At 35.4% G+C, this 14,599-nt stretch overlaps 1 protein-coding gene across 1 annotated transcript in view; it reads right to left on the bottom strand.

Moving 5' to 3' along the window:
* LOC108748585 (beta-1-syntrophin) overlaps positions 1 to 14,599 on the bottom strand; it is a 283,761-nt gene that overhangs the window by 28,552 nt on the left and 240,610 nt on the right. Inside the window, exon 4 of the mRNA XM_018486825.1 lies at positions 9,864 to 10,072. Within this exon, the coding sequence (XP_018342327.1) occupies positions 9,864 to 10,072 (209 nt within the window). The remainder of the gene's footprint in view (positions 1 to 9,863; positions 10,073 to 14,599) is intronic.

Genomic DNA, 14,599 nt, shown 5'->3' with positions numbered 1-14,599 from the left:
AATTGCAAGCATCCAGACGGAGCCAGAGGTTTTCTCCGGATTTTACACCATTCGCTTTTCCAACTCGAATGACCGACAAATTTGATTTTCGAATGCGTCGTCGACGTATTTTCTGTCAAACTCCGTTTTCCTCGAATGACCGACCAATGCAATGGAATGAATTTATTTATTTTCTTTTTTGCCCTTTTCCACTCTTATTATATATAAACAATTTAGAAGAAACTTGAGATTGTTGAATATATCGGGTTGACCAGAAAATAATTGCGTTTTTTTAAAAGACATCTATCAGTAAAAACCGCAATTATTTTCTTACCAACCAATATAAATATATCTTGATAGAGTAAAGTTTCAGCTTTAAAAATCTCTTTTTTAAATTACGATACGACAATTTTTAATGGAGTTATGAACAATTAAAGTCAAAATAATTCTTTTATTTAATCCGCGATAACTCAGTAACCAAAAATCGTAGGAATATTTTTAAAAAACGATTTTGTAGGGAAAGTATCAAGCTTTCACGATAGTTAATCGAAAATTTTCTCAAATTCGTTTTGGACACGTTACAAATCCACAAAGCGAGAAGACAATTTTTCGTCTTTTTCAGCTCGTAATTTTTGGTATGTAAAAATTACCAAACTGATATAAACTTAAAAAATGTGATAAGCTTTTAAAAGTAGAGATTTCAAGCTTTAAAACCCTTTTTTTTTTTAAATTTAAATTTCATTCATTATTGGCGAAGATATTATATATACAACTTTGAGCTAAAAGAAACGCAATCGCTTTCTTGCCCGCCCAATACATACACACGCGCAGAAAATGTATTTCAATAATAATAAGAAAGGATATATGTATATTCAATTACCCGTCTAAATTGTTAGTACTTTAATCAAATGTATCAACATTTCGTCTTGAAACTTTGATAGACCTCGCGATAGCACGTATCTATTGTACACACAAACGCAAAAGTGCCAATACCACATCCCCTACCTATCTATGCTCTCGTGTAGATACACTTGCACGGATATTGACACACGTACGCACATGCACACTGCCGCTAGCAAACGAACACGTACACGATCGTCTCTTGATCCGTCGTTCCAGCCGCAGTTTGCTTAGCATTGCTGATGCACTATCCACTTCCGCGCGGAGAGTGAGATGGACATCACTGTGGAAGAGTGGAATATACAGAGATGGAGAGAGAGAGAGAGAGAGAGAGCGGGGGGGGGGAGGGTCAGAACAAGGTCCGAGAGAAGATTATGGATGGAGAACGTCGGTGTCTGTGTTTGAGGACCGATAGTGGCTCGCGTTCTAATTAATAACGAACCCCTCGATGCAGTCCGCGGTTTTGCAGGGCGCGCCTCGTATGGGAAAGAGCTTCCAGGAATCGAGTAATCGGAAGGTGAAGAGTCATCACTCTACTAAAAGAGTCATTTACTCTACAGAGTAAAACAAAGGAAATTACAAATTGAAGATTCCACTGCTTCGTTACAGTATTTGTTAGATTCAATTTATAGTATGTGGAAACTCTCGACGGAGGTTAAAAGATTTTTGCAGTTACTTAATTGAAATATAATGATATCGTCATCTTGAATCGCTGCGAGAAACTATATAGCTTGGAAAAAAATCTGTATCTTTGATAAGTACAATATATTAAGCTATTCAGTTCAGCTGAAATATGTGTCTTACAGATAATTCTATTAAATATTATTAATAGAAAAACAAGCGTAATTTTCAAGCTCTTCGTATCTCAATGATATGTACATGTGTATGACTAAACTGATTCTGGCGAATACATTCTATACATGTGGACACACAAGATTCGCGGCGTGGTATTTGAGCACGTAGACCCCCCCCGTGCTTTTTTCGATCGTGAGAAACATGAGGATTGAGAGAAAGGAAGGGATAGTAGAGGATTGAGAGGGTTAAAATAGCGGTTACTGCCGAGTTCCCTTGAGAAAGGCACACCGAATAAATACTAGCGGCCGAACGGAACATTACCGATTGGTGGACTTGAATGATCGGAAAAGCCTGGCCTGCGCGGAGCACCCTTACTCTACTCTCACCTCGACGATGCTGATTCGGCATTCCTCTCACTAAGTCCTATTCTTCTTAACCGCTGAAACTATTTCAGAGGTTAGCCGGACGAAAGACTTTTGCTGATAAAAGAAAAACGGCAAAGGGGTGAAAAAAAGATGACAAAGAAAGGCATCGACAGGGGTAAGTTTATTGTCGCTCTTTACAAAGCTGTTATCTCGCGTTTAGAGGAAGGAAATAGACAAATCTTAGACACACGTATTATGTATGTCGTGTTAATCGACGATAAATTATGATGACACACACATGCGGCGTAACGATATTATTATTATTATTATTTGCCAAACAGAAAAATATCAGAGAAAAACCGGTCACTGACTAAAAATTAATTTTTACTATTTTTAATTTGGACAGTAGTTACTCAGCAATTAGCCAGGAAATCTTAGATAAAATTGATTAGCAAGTAGCCACTTCAAAATTGGTCAGTACGATAGCCAGCTTTTGCCTAGTAAACACGGGAATATATCGAACAATCCTTCGGTGGTCAAAGTACTAAAAGATTAAGTCCCATTGTGGTTTATAGTTTTAAAAAGATAATCTTTTGAAAACTGTACACCACAACGGAAAACTCGATCTTTTACTATTTTTACTACCAAAGAATTGATTCACAATATAAGTTTTTTTAATAGTTTTAAGTAAAAGTTTAATATTTTTATTTCACAGATTTCGTTTTCCGACCATTCGACTTGTTATATTGCGTTGCATATTACGAGCTCGACCTTCATACATATTTTTGTTATTTTCTAATTACTAATTATATTCCAGAAATTGGCCAAATCAGATAAGATAAAATAATGTTTGAAATTATGGAATCCTAATAATATTTTTATTGAAAATAAAAGGATTAATCGTTTCAAAAAATCGCAGAATAATTCATTATATTTTTCCTTATCACTTATACTATTTTCAAATATGTGACATAAACACATTAATAGATAATAATTTGATATTATTACGAAATATTATTACTAATAAGATGTAATAATTTAATTGACTATTCTAAAAAACAATTATGAGCATGATGGAAGGAACTCAGAGGTGTTCTTACGTATGTATTTCTAACAGCTAATGAGACCGTGACACCATATGCTGCCATGTTGCCGCGGTTATTTGAATTAGGGGTGTTATATATGTCATAATAAAAATTAATTTTCCCACAAGCTTCTTAATCCCACTTCAACATTTTCAACATTAACGCTTTCTCTTTTGGAAAACGATAAAAATGTATACTTCTTTTCTTCGACGATCATTTTTATATGGTTTTTCTTTGGTAGGTATTCATTTTGCCCTTTTCAACTGTCCCTTCAAAATTACAAATGTGCAAATATTTAAATGGTAAATTTGGAATCTGCGCAGAACCGTACGTAAATTCGTCTCGACTTAACGTCCTTCCACCATGGTTACAAGAATAAATGCAGTTCTCGTTTTAGAAACAAATTTTGTTCCAGACCATTAGAAACCTGACCAGAAACTGGTTAATAACTGGGTGGAAACTGGTTAAATTTACTATCCAATTACATATACTACCCAAACAAGCGTCGCCCAAACTGACCCTGACCAATAACCAAAATTTCTGATCAGTTATTGGTTAATTTTTGATGTATGTATCTTCTACTTGAATCGTTAAAGGTAACCATTATAAATCGTTATATAAATTTGTTAATGCACGTTATATAAAAAACAGACACTACACGAAATCGTAAATGTAGCGAATCATGCGTCTCTAGAGATTTATCAAGAATTCTCTCGCGAATTTCAACAAGGCTGGCGAGATTTCTAGAATAACGACTAGTGCAGTTTCAATATCTCTCATTGTTCTACATATGCCGGAAAAAACTGTTATTTATCCGCAGGCACTTAATTTTACATTTGACTACGAATGGAAAGGCATTACAAAGCGACGCTTTATTATCCGGAGGTTAATTGAGAGGCGCATTAAGTTTTACCCAATTACATTAACTCCGGGTTAGTGAAAAAATATACGAAGCTGCGCGCGTACGCGCTGTAGTCTCTCTCTATGCTCGGATTAATTAAAATATACTTAAATGGCGTACCGTTAATTTTCAACGGCTAATTTAATGCCCGCTCGGCCTCAGATTTAATCCAACGCCAACACACTCGCGAGGAATGCGCGAACAAATTGCTTTCAAGCTCGCCGCCATATTCATGTACCATGCTTGGAAAGGATGGATCCGATAATAACAAAAACTATAACGGGGGCACGCAATAATAACAAAGGCGACATAAACAATGATACTAAATTATATACAAGAGATTGAAATTATTAAGAAAGAGTCGTACTAAAAATTTGCATAAAATTATTTGTCATAACTATCTCTTGCTCGTGAACAATTTTATAAATGATTATCGCGTTCGTGTAACAAAATTATCATATAAAACTTTCTGCAACGCACATTATTAATATTTATACAAAATTAATGTCGTTGTCATCATTGTTTGTACTCAACCTATTAAAAGCCGTTTAATTTCGATAAAAATGTGACAGTTAAATGTGCTTTTCTGTCAATACACTGAACGTAGCTCGGCGTAAGAACTGAGTAAACAGAAATCGCAGTATGATTGGGAACGAATATATATCCGGGTAGGATTGTGTGAAATAAAGCGATCGCGTTCCCGGCGTCTGTTCGATTTTCATGGAAATTATAATGGCTCGTCGCTGTTCTTCCGAAAGTACCGTACACCAAAATTCCATGAAAATTCGTTTATCGCGAGCGGGCAGACACGACACGACAAAATTAATCGACGCCATCGATGCACTTTGATGTGGAATTTTAACGCTTTTTGCGCTCGATGTATTCCCGCTATTTATTCCCCTCCAGTCGCCTTTTTTTTTTGCACGGACGATTGTTAAACTGTAAAAAGGAAGTCATTACAAATGACAAACTAATTACATTGTTCAACGAGAATTATGTTCTTTGCTCAAATTGGGTTATCTTTTCAACTGGGTTTATTTACAATTCCAAATACGCAGACATCAATGTTTAGTTGAGTTATATATATTAACTCTTTATGGAATAAGCGTATCGTTTGGATACAGTTCATTTTTTGTAAACTACTTGCTCGATTTTTATAAAACTTGGCCTATGTAATCTGATGTAATCTGATAAAATAATTTATTCTCAGGTCGAAAATAAAAAATTCAAAATGGTGCTCCAATATAGGGGATAGAATTGGAAAACTAATCTGATTATTACATGAAACTCAATTTTTAAGGAATTTTTAATCGCAATATATTGTATATACACATAATATGTACCTATAATGTCAAGTTCCCAATTTCGCTTTATTTGAAACTGATGCAATTAGTACTGATTTCCAACTTGACTTTCACAAATATTGATTATCAGCGCTCAATAACATCTTCATTTGAGATTACTATCTTTCCGAAATTCGCCATTTTCAGACATGTTCGAACTCAACGATACGAGAATCGTAAAATCGAGTTTCACGATAATTAGATTATTCGTTTCGAAATTTTTGAATTTTAGAATTCGTCCAGAATCGAATTCAGCGGCCCTGAAAACTCTTAGAAAACAAAGTTTTCCGTAAATATGTTTTGCTAGGAATTCTCGTTTTCAAAGAGTCAAATTTAAAATATCATTTGCAATAATTAGGATTGGATTAGAGATAAATTATAAGCTTGAATCCCCTGGCAAATTTTGTTTTTTTTTTTCGTAGAAATCTTTATATAATTTTCAAAATTTCTATATAAATTTTTAAATTTTTCAAAAGTCTATAATTTTACAATATGAGAAAATTTTTAACTTTTCAAAAAATTTCTCAGACTTATTTACTGGAACAAAAAAATGCTGAAAAAGTTTACGTTTCTTCTTTGAAACTTTTTATACATGTAAATTGTAAGATATGTTCTAAGATTTCTTATTCTATAATTTCCAAAGGAAGTTTATAGAATCGGAAAAAGTTTGGTAATTTTTAGAAATCTTCATGAATTTTAAAATACGAAAAATTCTTGAAATTATAATATTACGAGACGTAAGATTTTTTTTTTTTTTCGGGACCACCATTGACGAATGGGCCGTGAGTTTGCAATTTTTGTGTTGCAATTTCAATTTCGCCTTATCTCTGTCGGTTTTGGTATCAGTTCCAACGTCGTGAATCACGATTCGGGCGAAACGCACGGTCCATGTCACCGCCACGCCAATCGAGATCGGGTTCCGAATGTATCTCCTGTGAGATTGACACTTTATTGCGGTCGTATATACGAGATTAGAGGAGACGGCATTCCACCATTCACCTAAACTCGGACTTTCTGGGCGCTACTTCTGGCGGCGTCGCCGATTCAATATGTGAACTTGTTGGATTTATCGGGTTGCCCTTACCCTCTAGCCTTAGCTGCCGTGACTCGTATTTGCGTCACGCTTCTTCTACAAATTGCCGACCTGGGCAAAATGTCGCATTTTGTTTCCTTCCGACAAAGAACCTGCTTGCAACACTGCACTTACACGCGCACCGATCGCCAACATCGATTCCAATGTTTCTCTAATCGTAAAACGTACAATAGGAGTTTCCGTTTTGATATCAAGATATACGTCCAAGATATTAATATTATATATGTCGAAAGAATACGCAAATACATATCTAAATATAACACTAGTTTAACAAATTTTTAATAATTTTTAGAAAAGGAAATAATTTTCTTAATGTATTTGGGAGCGTCAAGTCTGAATGGGTTGCCAGACAAATTTCATTAGGCCAAATTTGACGATAATTTAATGAGAGACATTGTTAACATTATTATTTACAGTAATAAAGTAGTGTTGGTTAATACGAGAGAGAAAAGTGAATCTAATAGATATTTGTTTTTCAATTGAAACACAGCAATCGAGCCTCGGAAATCTGATGTTTGAGATGCCTTTAAAATGATGCAATCAATTGATTTTATTGAATAAACAAGTGTCTACAGCCTAAGGGCAAATATATCGAAAAACAATAGAGCAACAATTATTCATTCTGTTTGTCAATTTGCGGAAATTTTCGACGTAGTCTATATATGTATTCGTATAGGTATAAATTATTAACTTGATGCTAAAATATTGTTTCCGAGTAAAAAAGGCACGAAAACTGCACGTTTTTAGTAAATATATAGTCCAACAGGTAGGGATAACTACTGTAATCGGCTAACATGGCCGACCAGCACGAGAATCGAAACCGTCGACAGTGGAGCTAGCCGGAAATCGATTACATCCAACGGTAAATAAAATAAATCGACGATTTAAGCGGACGTAACGGCACACTGCGGACGACATTAAATAGGATGACAGAATGTAGTACAAAATACACAGTACGAACACACATACTAGTTACTCGCAGCGTAGCCTCGTGTTTTTCACGGCGGTTTTGAGTATTTTTCACAGCGTTTTTGTTTCAGTTATGAAAACGCCATGCGTGATCGGCGCATTTACCGTGTACATTTTAGCTAGCTCGTCGCTGTTCATAAAACGCAATATCTAGCTTTACGAGGTGCTCAGCGACGGCCACGCTTCTAAATAATGATACAACTCGTTCAGCTAGTTGATCATGGCGTCACGCGCCCGGAAAAATCCATAAACGTTGCTTCGCTTTGCTAGATTACCAACGGCGGCACTTAAATATCCCATCGAATCGTTAATTAAATGACAGGCGCCGATCACACACCGAGTCATGGATCACCGATCGATAAATTCCACTCGGACGCGCGGCGGCGATCCCCCCGACACGCTAATGAATACGCCGATCTATTCGCGCTCAACAAGCGGGCAAGCGAGCATTTCGTTTCACATCAGATTTCAACGGTAGTATGCGATTTAGTGTAAATATCGCAGATACGGCAGAAGCAATATTTATTTTATGCAATGCGAAACATGCGTAGTAAATTGTTGACGCGCGTACGGTTCCGAATAGATACTAATAAAACACCAATCAGAAGCAATAAATACCTGTCGAAGATCGATGTACGAGCATTCCTTCTTCTTCTTCTTTTTTTTTTTGCTGTTTTGCAACAATATTTTCGCAAGAAATATTTCCGATTTTCCTACCAAACGTTATCGGACACTCATTATTTCTCAAACGCTCTTTTTATATCTACATCTATTTTGTCGAATGTGGATTTTGGCGAATTTATTTTCTAGCCAATTCGAAACGAATAACTTTCGACGTTTTGATTGGATTAAAACATTGAAATAACTAATACGCGATAATAACGATTAGATAAATAATGAATTTCATTCCAAGCGCTTTATGTGACAGCGATTTAATGTCGTTACGAATAAAAAAAAAAAAAGATCAACCGCACTCACTATTTTCAGTGAAATAACGCTGCGAGAAACATCCGAAATGTGAATATATTACTCCACACATTTCAAGTGAAAATAAACCAATTACAATATTTAACGTGAAACGCTAGTGATGACTAAATGATCGATCGGAATTGAACTTTTATTTCTGTTCATTACCGGCTAAATATTTATCGCCAAACCCACGTGCCCTATCGAGCAGAAATCTGTTCTATCCACAGTTTCCAATTAAATACCGCCACTAGGGATATCCGAGGTGCGACAGTTGATCTTTCCATCTCCACCTAACCTAACCGTCCAACTCCGTAGACGTGTCACTTGCAGAGATCGCAGCAGGTAAACGTGCAGAGACCGGGTGAGACCGGGCGAAGCATCGACGGCGGTGCTATCGATCTACTAACCGATCGTGTAACCGGCAGGAATCGATAACTAATACGCGAAGCCCGCCACCGGATGTTGCCTTGTTGATAAAGGACCGCCCTGCGAGTATCGGCGGCGATCAAGGACGCCGCAGGAGGGCCGTAGGGCACGCGGCTACCGGCACATAATTGATTGGCATTAGCGCGCCTGATTGCCAGTCGCCCTCCTCTGAAATCGTCCCACGGGTTGCTTAAATACTAGCCAACGTCTCTCTGAACCAAACAGTATTTGAGCAGTTGCGACACTAATCAGGCAATATGGTGCGAGCGACGAAGGAAGGTCAATTGCCGATGGCTTGGCTCGTCACTTGCTTTCCCATAACGTTGTCGTTGAATAATTCCATATACGCGATAAACAAAACAGCTCGACGTACATTCTACATACAGATGAAACTTCGCACCTACACTGACAACTGAATGAAATTTAACAACTTACAAAATCGTCAATGAATTTTCCTAATGAATATTGAAAACAAAATTGAAAATAATAATAATTGCTAGTTGAAATGACATCCTCTTGTAGGAAATAATTGATATTTTCGATCAAACGGGTACCTCTTATTATTACAGACTGTTCAGACTGCATATATCAATCGAAGAAAAGAAGATCACTCTTAACCACATTTTTGAAAGCTTAACAGCAAAAAAAGTTTGGGCGGAACAAAAAAGATCCAGACGGAAGGATTAAGGATACGATGATTGCCGATATAGATTAGATTTTATTTCGACAGTTATAGTAAATTATTTAAATTTTAGAGAAAGTTATAAATCATATTTTATGAAAAATTATAGATTAAAAAGCTATGTCATATAAATATAGCTTTCGTCAATAAGTATTTTATTTATATAATGCATAACAGAAAATATGCGTAATAAATATTTCCAAGGTAAACCTATTTTTATCGAGAATGAGGCTTCTGCTGATCGTCAATATAGCATCGTGTATAGAATATTCTTGGATAAATTGCAAGATAGTATGTTAGGAAGTTACCCTGTATCAGCATACTTCTCAAAGTGAACGTTCGGGAACTTCTCTTACCTGAAGACAATGTCTCCTCGCCAACCAGCCTATATGCTGAAGCTGCTGCGGATCTGGAAGTGCTGAGGCCAGTCGTAATGCTTTCAAGGTGAGGGCTGCCAACGCCGAGTGCAAAGCATTGAACCAGACGTTCGCTTCCGTGTTGTCAGCGGCTCTCAACCAGCATTCGTGAACACCATCAGGTGAATGTAATTCTAGGATACGCCCATCTACAAAGAGGCAAGAGAGAAAAAGATAACATGGGTATTCTGTAAAATGACAAAAATGATTGCCTCGCGTGTAACCATCATTGTTGTACGGAAAGAATAATTTTACTGAAATATCTGAAAATTTGAAAATAATATTATTGGACCATCAACATAATTATGCAGGGAGTTCAAACGTAACAAGCAATGCAAAACATTTTGCTATTCCGGCAATCAGCTTGAGCGTTTGTAGTTATTTTAATAGTCCAACAAAATTATTTTCAGATCTGTATCTAACGTTTTTACACGTCAATAAAATCGTTTTTTTTTTTCGTGTAATAAACTGTTACATCTTGAACACAGCATATGTATTCTCATTTCTAGAAAACTTTCAAAACAAGCATGATTAAAAAAAAAAAACATTTAAAAAAAAAAAAACATTTTTAATACATATTTTTCTGGTACAATTTTATTCTTTATATTATTCTATTTTTACTAGAAAAATTATCAGTTAAAAATAAGTTAGGAAACAACATTTTCACATCTATGATGCACTTAATTCTTATAATTATTATATTGCGACCTCGAGTATCAAATTTTATCTTGGAAAACGTACAAGAGAACGTACGAAAGTAATTCAATCTACAATTCCATTCTTGAAAATCTATTTAACAATTTTATTACATCAAGAGCTATCGAAATAGCCACTTTTTTTTCCGTGAAAGTTGGGTTCTGCGAGTTATACTTGGCAAAAACGAGACAAGCGACGGCACCAGAATTGAACTTGCTTGGCGTCGCTCCTGGTAGCTTATAAACCTTCCTCTCTTTTCGTTAACACGAAAACTTTAATACATCTGACATAAATCGCGCGAGATCGATCACGAAGGTCTGAAATAAGTTTATAGTCGGAATATCGCTAGTTCTAGAGATTGTCTCGCTTTTCGACGTTCCACATAATTCGTCTACATATACTACAAGCCTAGAGAACTTTGCAATTTCCTGTTTGACTAGTTCCTAGATTTATTATGCTAATATACTAGGCTCGTTTTTCAGCATCAATAACAACTACACCGCTGCAGCTTGTTATCGATCCGTAAAATATAATACAAGTAAAACTTTTGACATTTAGTATTTATTAATTAGTACAGCAGTTTCTTAGATATTTTACTTACAATTAGGTATTATATTTTGTCGCTAGATAAATAATTATTATTGATTATTCAAGTTTTGTTGCTTACAAATGATATAACTATACACGATAGAATGTTGTTACAGTAATTTCGATGTAAATTTTCATTCCTGTGTAAATAAGTTTGATAAATGCTTTCACAACTGCAACCGCAACTGCAACCATTTCTTTCGCTTGGCAAGCATAGATTCACGTCAAACTCATCGGCATTTCGTACGGAAATATACCTTGACGTGCTCTTTTTTCCGATTCCGTGTACGCATTCTAATCGCCTTCTATCGAGAAACGGCGCGGAAAGTTCCGGAAGCAGCAAACTCGCGCTACGTGTGCGGAAAGGCGCGGCGGCCGTAAGAAAATATTGAATTTCCGATCAAAAGGAAATTACGCTCGAGTTAAAAGCCCCTTTATGTCACTCCTGTCTACCCGGCCTTTTCTGCCTAAAAAGAGGCAAAAGCACGAGACGAGCACCGCTCTTGCGAAAGGGGACAGAAACATCGGGAAACGTAGCGTGATGTCGAAATGATAGGATCACGTGATTAATGCTTTCTCTCATCTATTTTATTGTAAAGGGAATTTAATCGATCAAGTATATTCCGTTCAATCCTGCAGCGAAAAGCAGGAAATTGGTATATCATAAGTTCAAGCGTTCCAAGTGGGATTGAATGTCATGTAGTATATGACTGCACCACATTTGCATTTTACAACTTTACATTCTAGCTATAGTTAGAACGTTGTATCTAAAACAAAAACAATATTTTATTACTAAGCTTACTGACCAAATAAATAAGAATTGCATTATTTAAAGATATACCTGTTGCAGCCAGATAAAAGAGAATTACTTGTAACAAATGAGGCTATCGCGAAACTTACCATAATCATGCTCAAGCGCAAATATATCCGATAAGAGAATTGTGAAAAGTGTTTTAGATGATATCATTCTTGTCGAGTGACAGCCACTTTTCAGAAAATACAACGCCGTGCCATCCGGCCGAGCGAATTCTTTGCCAAAAATCATCTACCGTAATCTTATCTGTCTGGTGAGAATATCACTTATACATATATAATAAAATAGCATATCTTTAGATTGTTTCATAAAAAAAAAGATATAGAAAAAGGTTGCACCCCTTCATCTTATCTAAGAATTATACGTCATTCAAAAAGAACCAAATAAGATTCTTAGAATATAATGTTCTATATATATTTCTTGAATCCTAGATGAATTGTCAATGTATTGTAAATATTCACATTCTGAAATGTTACCACATTTGCGACCGTATTTGTGAGCGTGATGTAATTTTGTCGCTTACTCATGACCCCAATACTCGGAATTATTAGATTTTCATTATAATTGCACAAAAAGAACGAGAATTGATTGAAGTCCAGACATACCTCTTTTATGAATAATTCGAGTACGAGTATATTGAAAAAATTAACACTGCTATTTACCAATCGCAAAACGTACCTTCGCACGTCTTTCGCTTGCTGTTACGAGGAAAAATTTCTTTGTGGTTTTTCACATACGGTGCGTGCCTTTTCGCCAGAACGCAATTCTCGTAAAATTTATGGAAAATCGCTTGATTTGCGTGAAACAACCCTGCGAAAGATCTTCATGCTCGTTAGAAGTATAAAAGGAAAGATGCAGAATATACGAAGAGAAAGATACAGCCATAATTGTAATAAAATAAAACTTTTATTTAAAAAAAAAATTAAATTAAAGAATAATTTTAATTTTGGTTTATTATTTGTAATAGGAACTCGTAATAGGAACATATATTTTTCGACGTTTAAAGGAATATATGAATTCTTGGGATTCAAAAAGGGTATAGCAGGATAAGGTGATTTCAGGCCTCAGCACATAATCGATCGCTACAGGGGACAAAATTAACACAGTGATGAAAGAATATTTTGTGCAAAGTTTCGTCCCAAAAGAGCCACACCGTTTCGAAATATCGAACAAAATGTGATTTTTCATTAGTATTTTTTTTCTCCGTTAAATCTAAACGGATCTTTACAAAAAAAATCATGGATATAAAGGGTATCAAAAAGATTAGAGTAAGAATTTTTTTGTCATTCTTGGCTCAAAATTCTGTATTTAAAAAATTCAAGAATTTTTGAAATTGCATTTTTTATATGATAAGAATGTTTTACCACTTTTAAAATAATTCAGCAGCTAAATCTTATCATAAATTATATTCGTGATTTTTTTCAGATTTTTAGATTTGGTGGAACATACCAAAAAAGAAAAAAAATTAAAAAACTTTGCACAAAATAGTCTTTCATCAGTATGTTAATTTTGTCCTCCAATCGATTACGTGCTGGGGCCTGAAATCACCTCTTTATCCTGCTATACCCTTTTATTATTTTTATTTTTTGTTTTTAGTTCTTATTAATTTTATTTTGTTAAAAAATTTTGCAAATTCAAAACAGCTAAAAATAAGATTGTAAAACATAAAAAATTATTTCAAATTTCCATTATTATTAAAAATTTTTTTAATTTCAGGATCATCAAGATCCATATATTTTACGGATTAAATAATAGAATAAAGAGAAAATAATTGTATATTTATTTCCCATTAGCATTTTTATAATTATTAATTATCAGACCTTTAGGAAAAAAAAACTGATTAGCTCTATCAATAATTGATGATAGTGCGTCAAAAATTGCTAAAATATCATTACTTACTGCATAGTTAAACAGTTTATTAGAATTTAAAATTACACTAATCAGTTCTTTTTCTTAAGAGGATACCTCAGTTTCTACAATTTTTAATCTTCTTTGTACATGCCTTCGTAGAAACTTTGATGTTACGCAAACGCGTTTTTGTCCGCACACTTGTAGGGCTTTACACCGGAAGAGTCCTTTCCGCAAGAGACGAACTGCTTCTCGTCGGCGAACAAGATTGCCAAGATCCGCGAAAAATCTGCGAAGGCCTGATTCGCTCTAAAGAGCGGAAGGACGAGGGTGGCGTTTGGGTAATAAAATGTTGAAACGACAAAGGCAGAGAAGAGATGAAGAGCAAGGACTGAGAAAGACGAGATGCCCACAGTTCCGCACGACGTTGGCTCAAAGGAAATCGAAATGCGCTCGCGTCATTTCGTTACCTCGCTTTCCATTCCTTTCCTTTACCTTCACCCTCGCGTTTTTCCTCGTAAGAGCGCGATTCCCCTTGAACGTAATTTTCCGGACATTCGATCGACCGGATTTCGCTTTCGTTTCTTGTTTTGCGTTTCGTATGCTTCCATGAATTCTCCAATTTGCTTGTCAAGTCATGAACATATGACGGGGATGAAAAGAAGGACAAAAATAGAAGAGATTTTGTAGAAAAATTATGTTTTATTACCTATATTATGCAATTTCTTGC

The sequence above is a fragment of the Trachymyrmex septentrionalis genome, unplaced genomic scaffold (assembly GCF_001594115.1).
Source record: "Trachymyrmex septentrionalis isolate Tsep2-gDNA-1 unplaced genomic scaffold, Tsep1.0 scaffold235, whole genome shotgun sequence".
Classification (NCBI taxonomy): domain Eukaryota; kingdom Metazoa; phylum Arthropoda; class Insecta; order Hymenoptera; family Formicidae; genus Trachymyrmex; species Trachymyrmex septentrionalis.
Note: the sequence above shows the minus strand (reverse complement) of the source record. Positions and strands in the feature narration are given on the sequence as shown.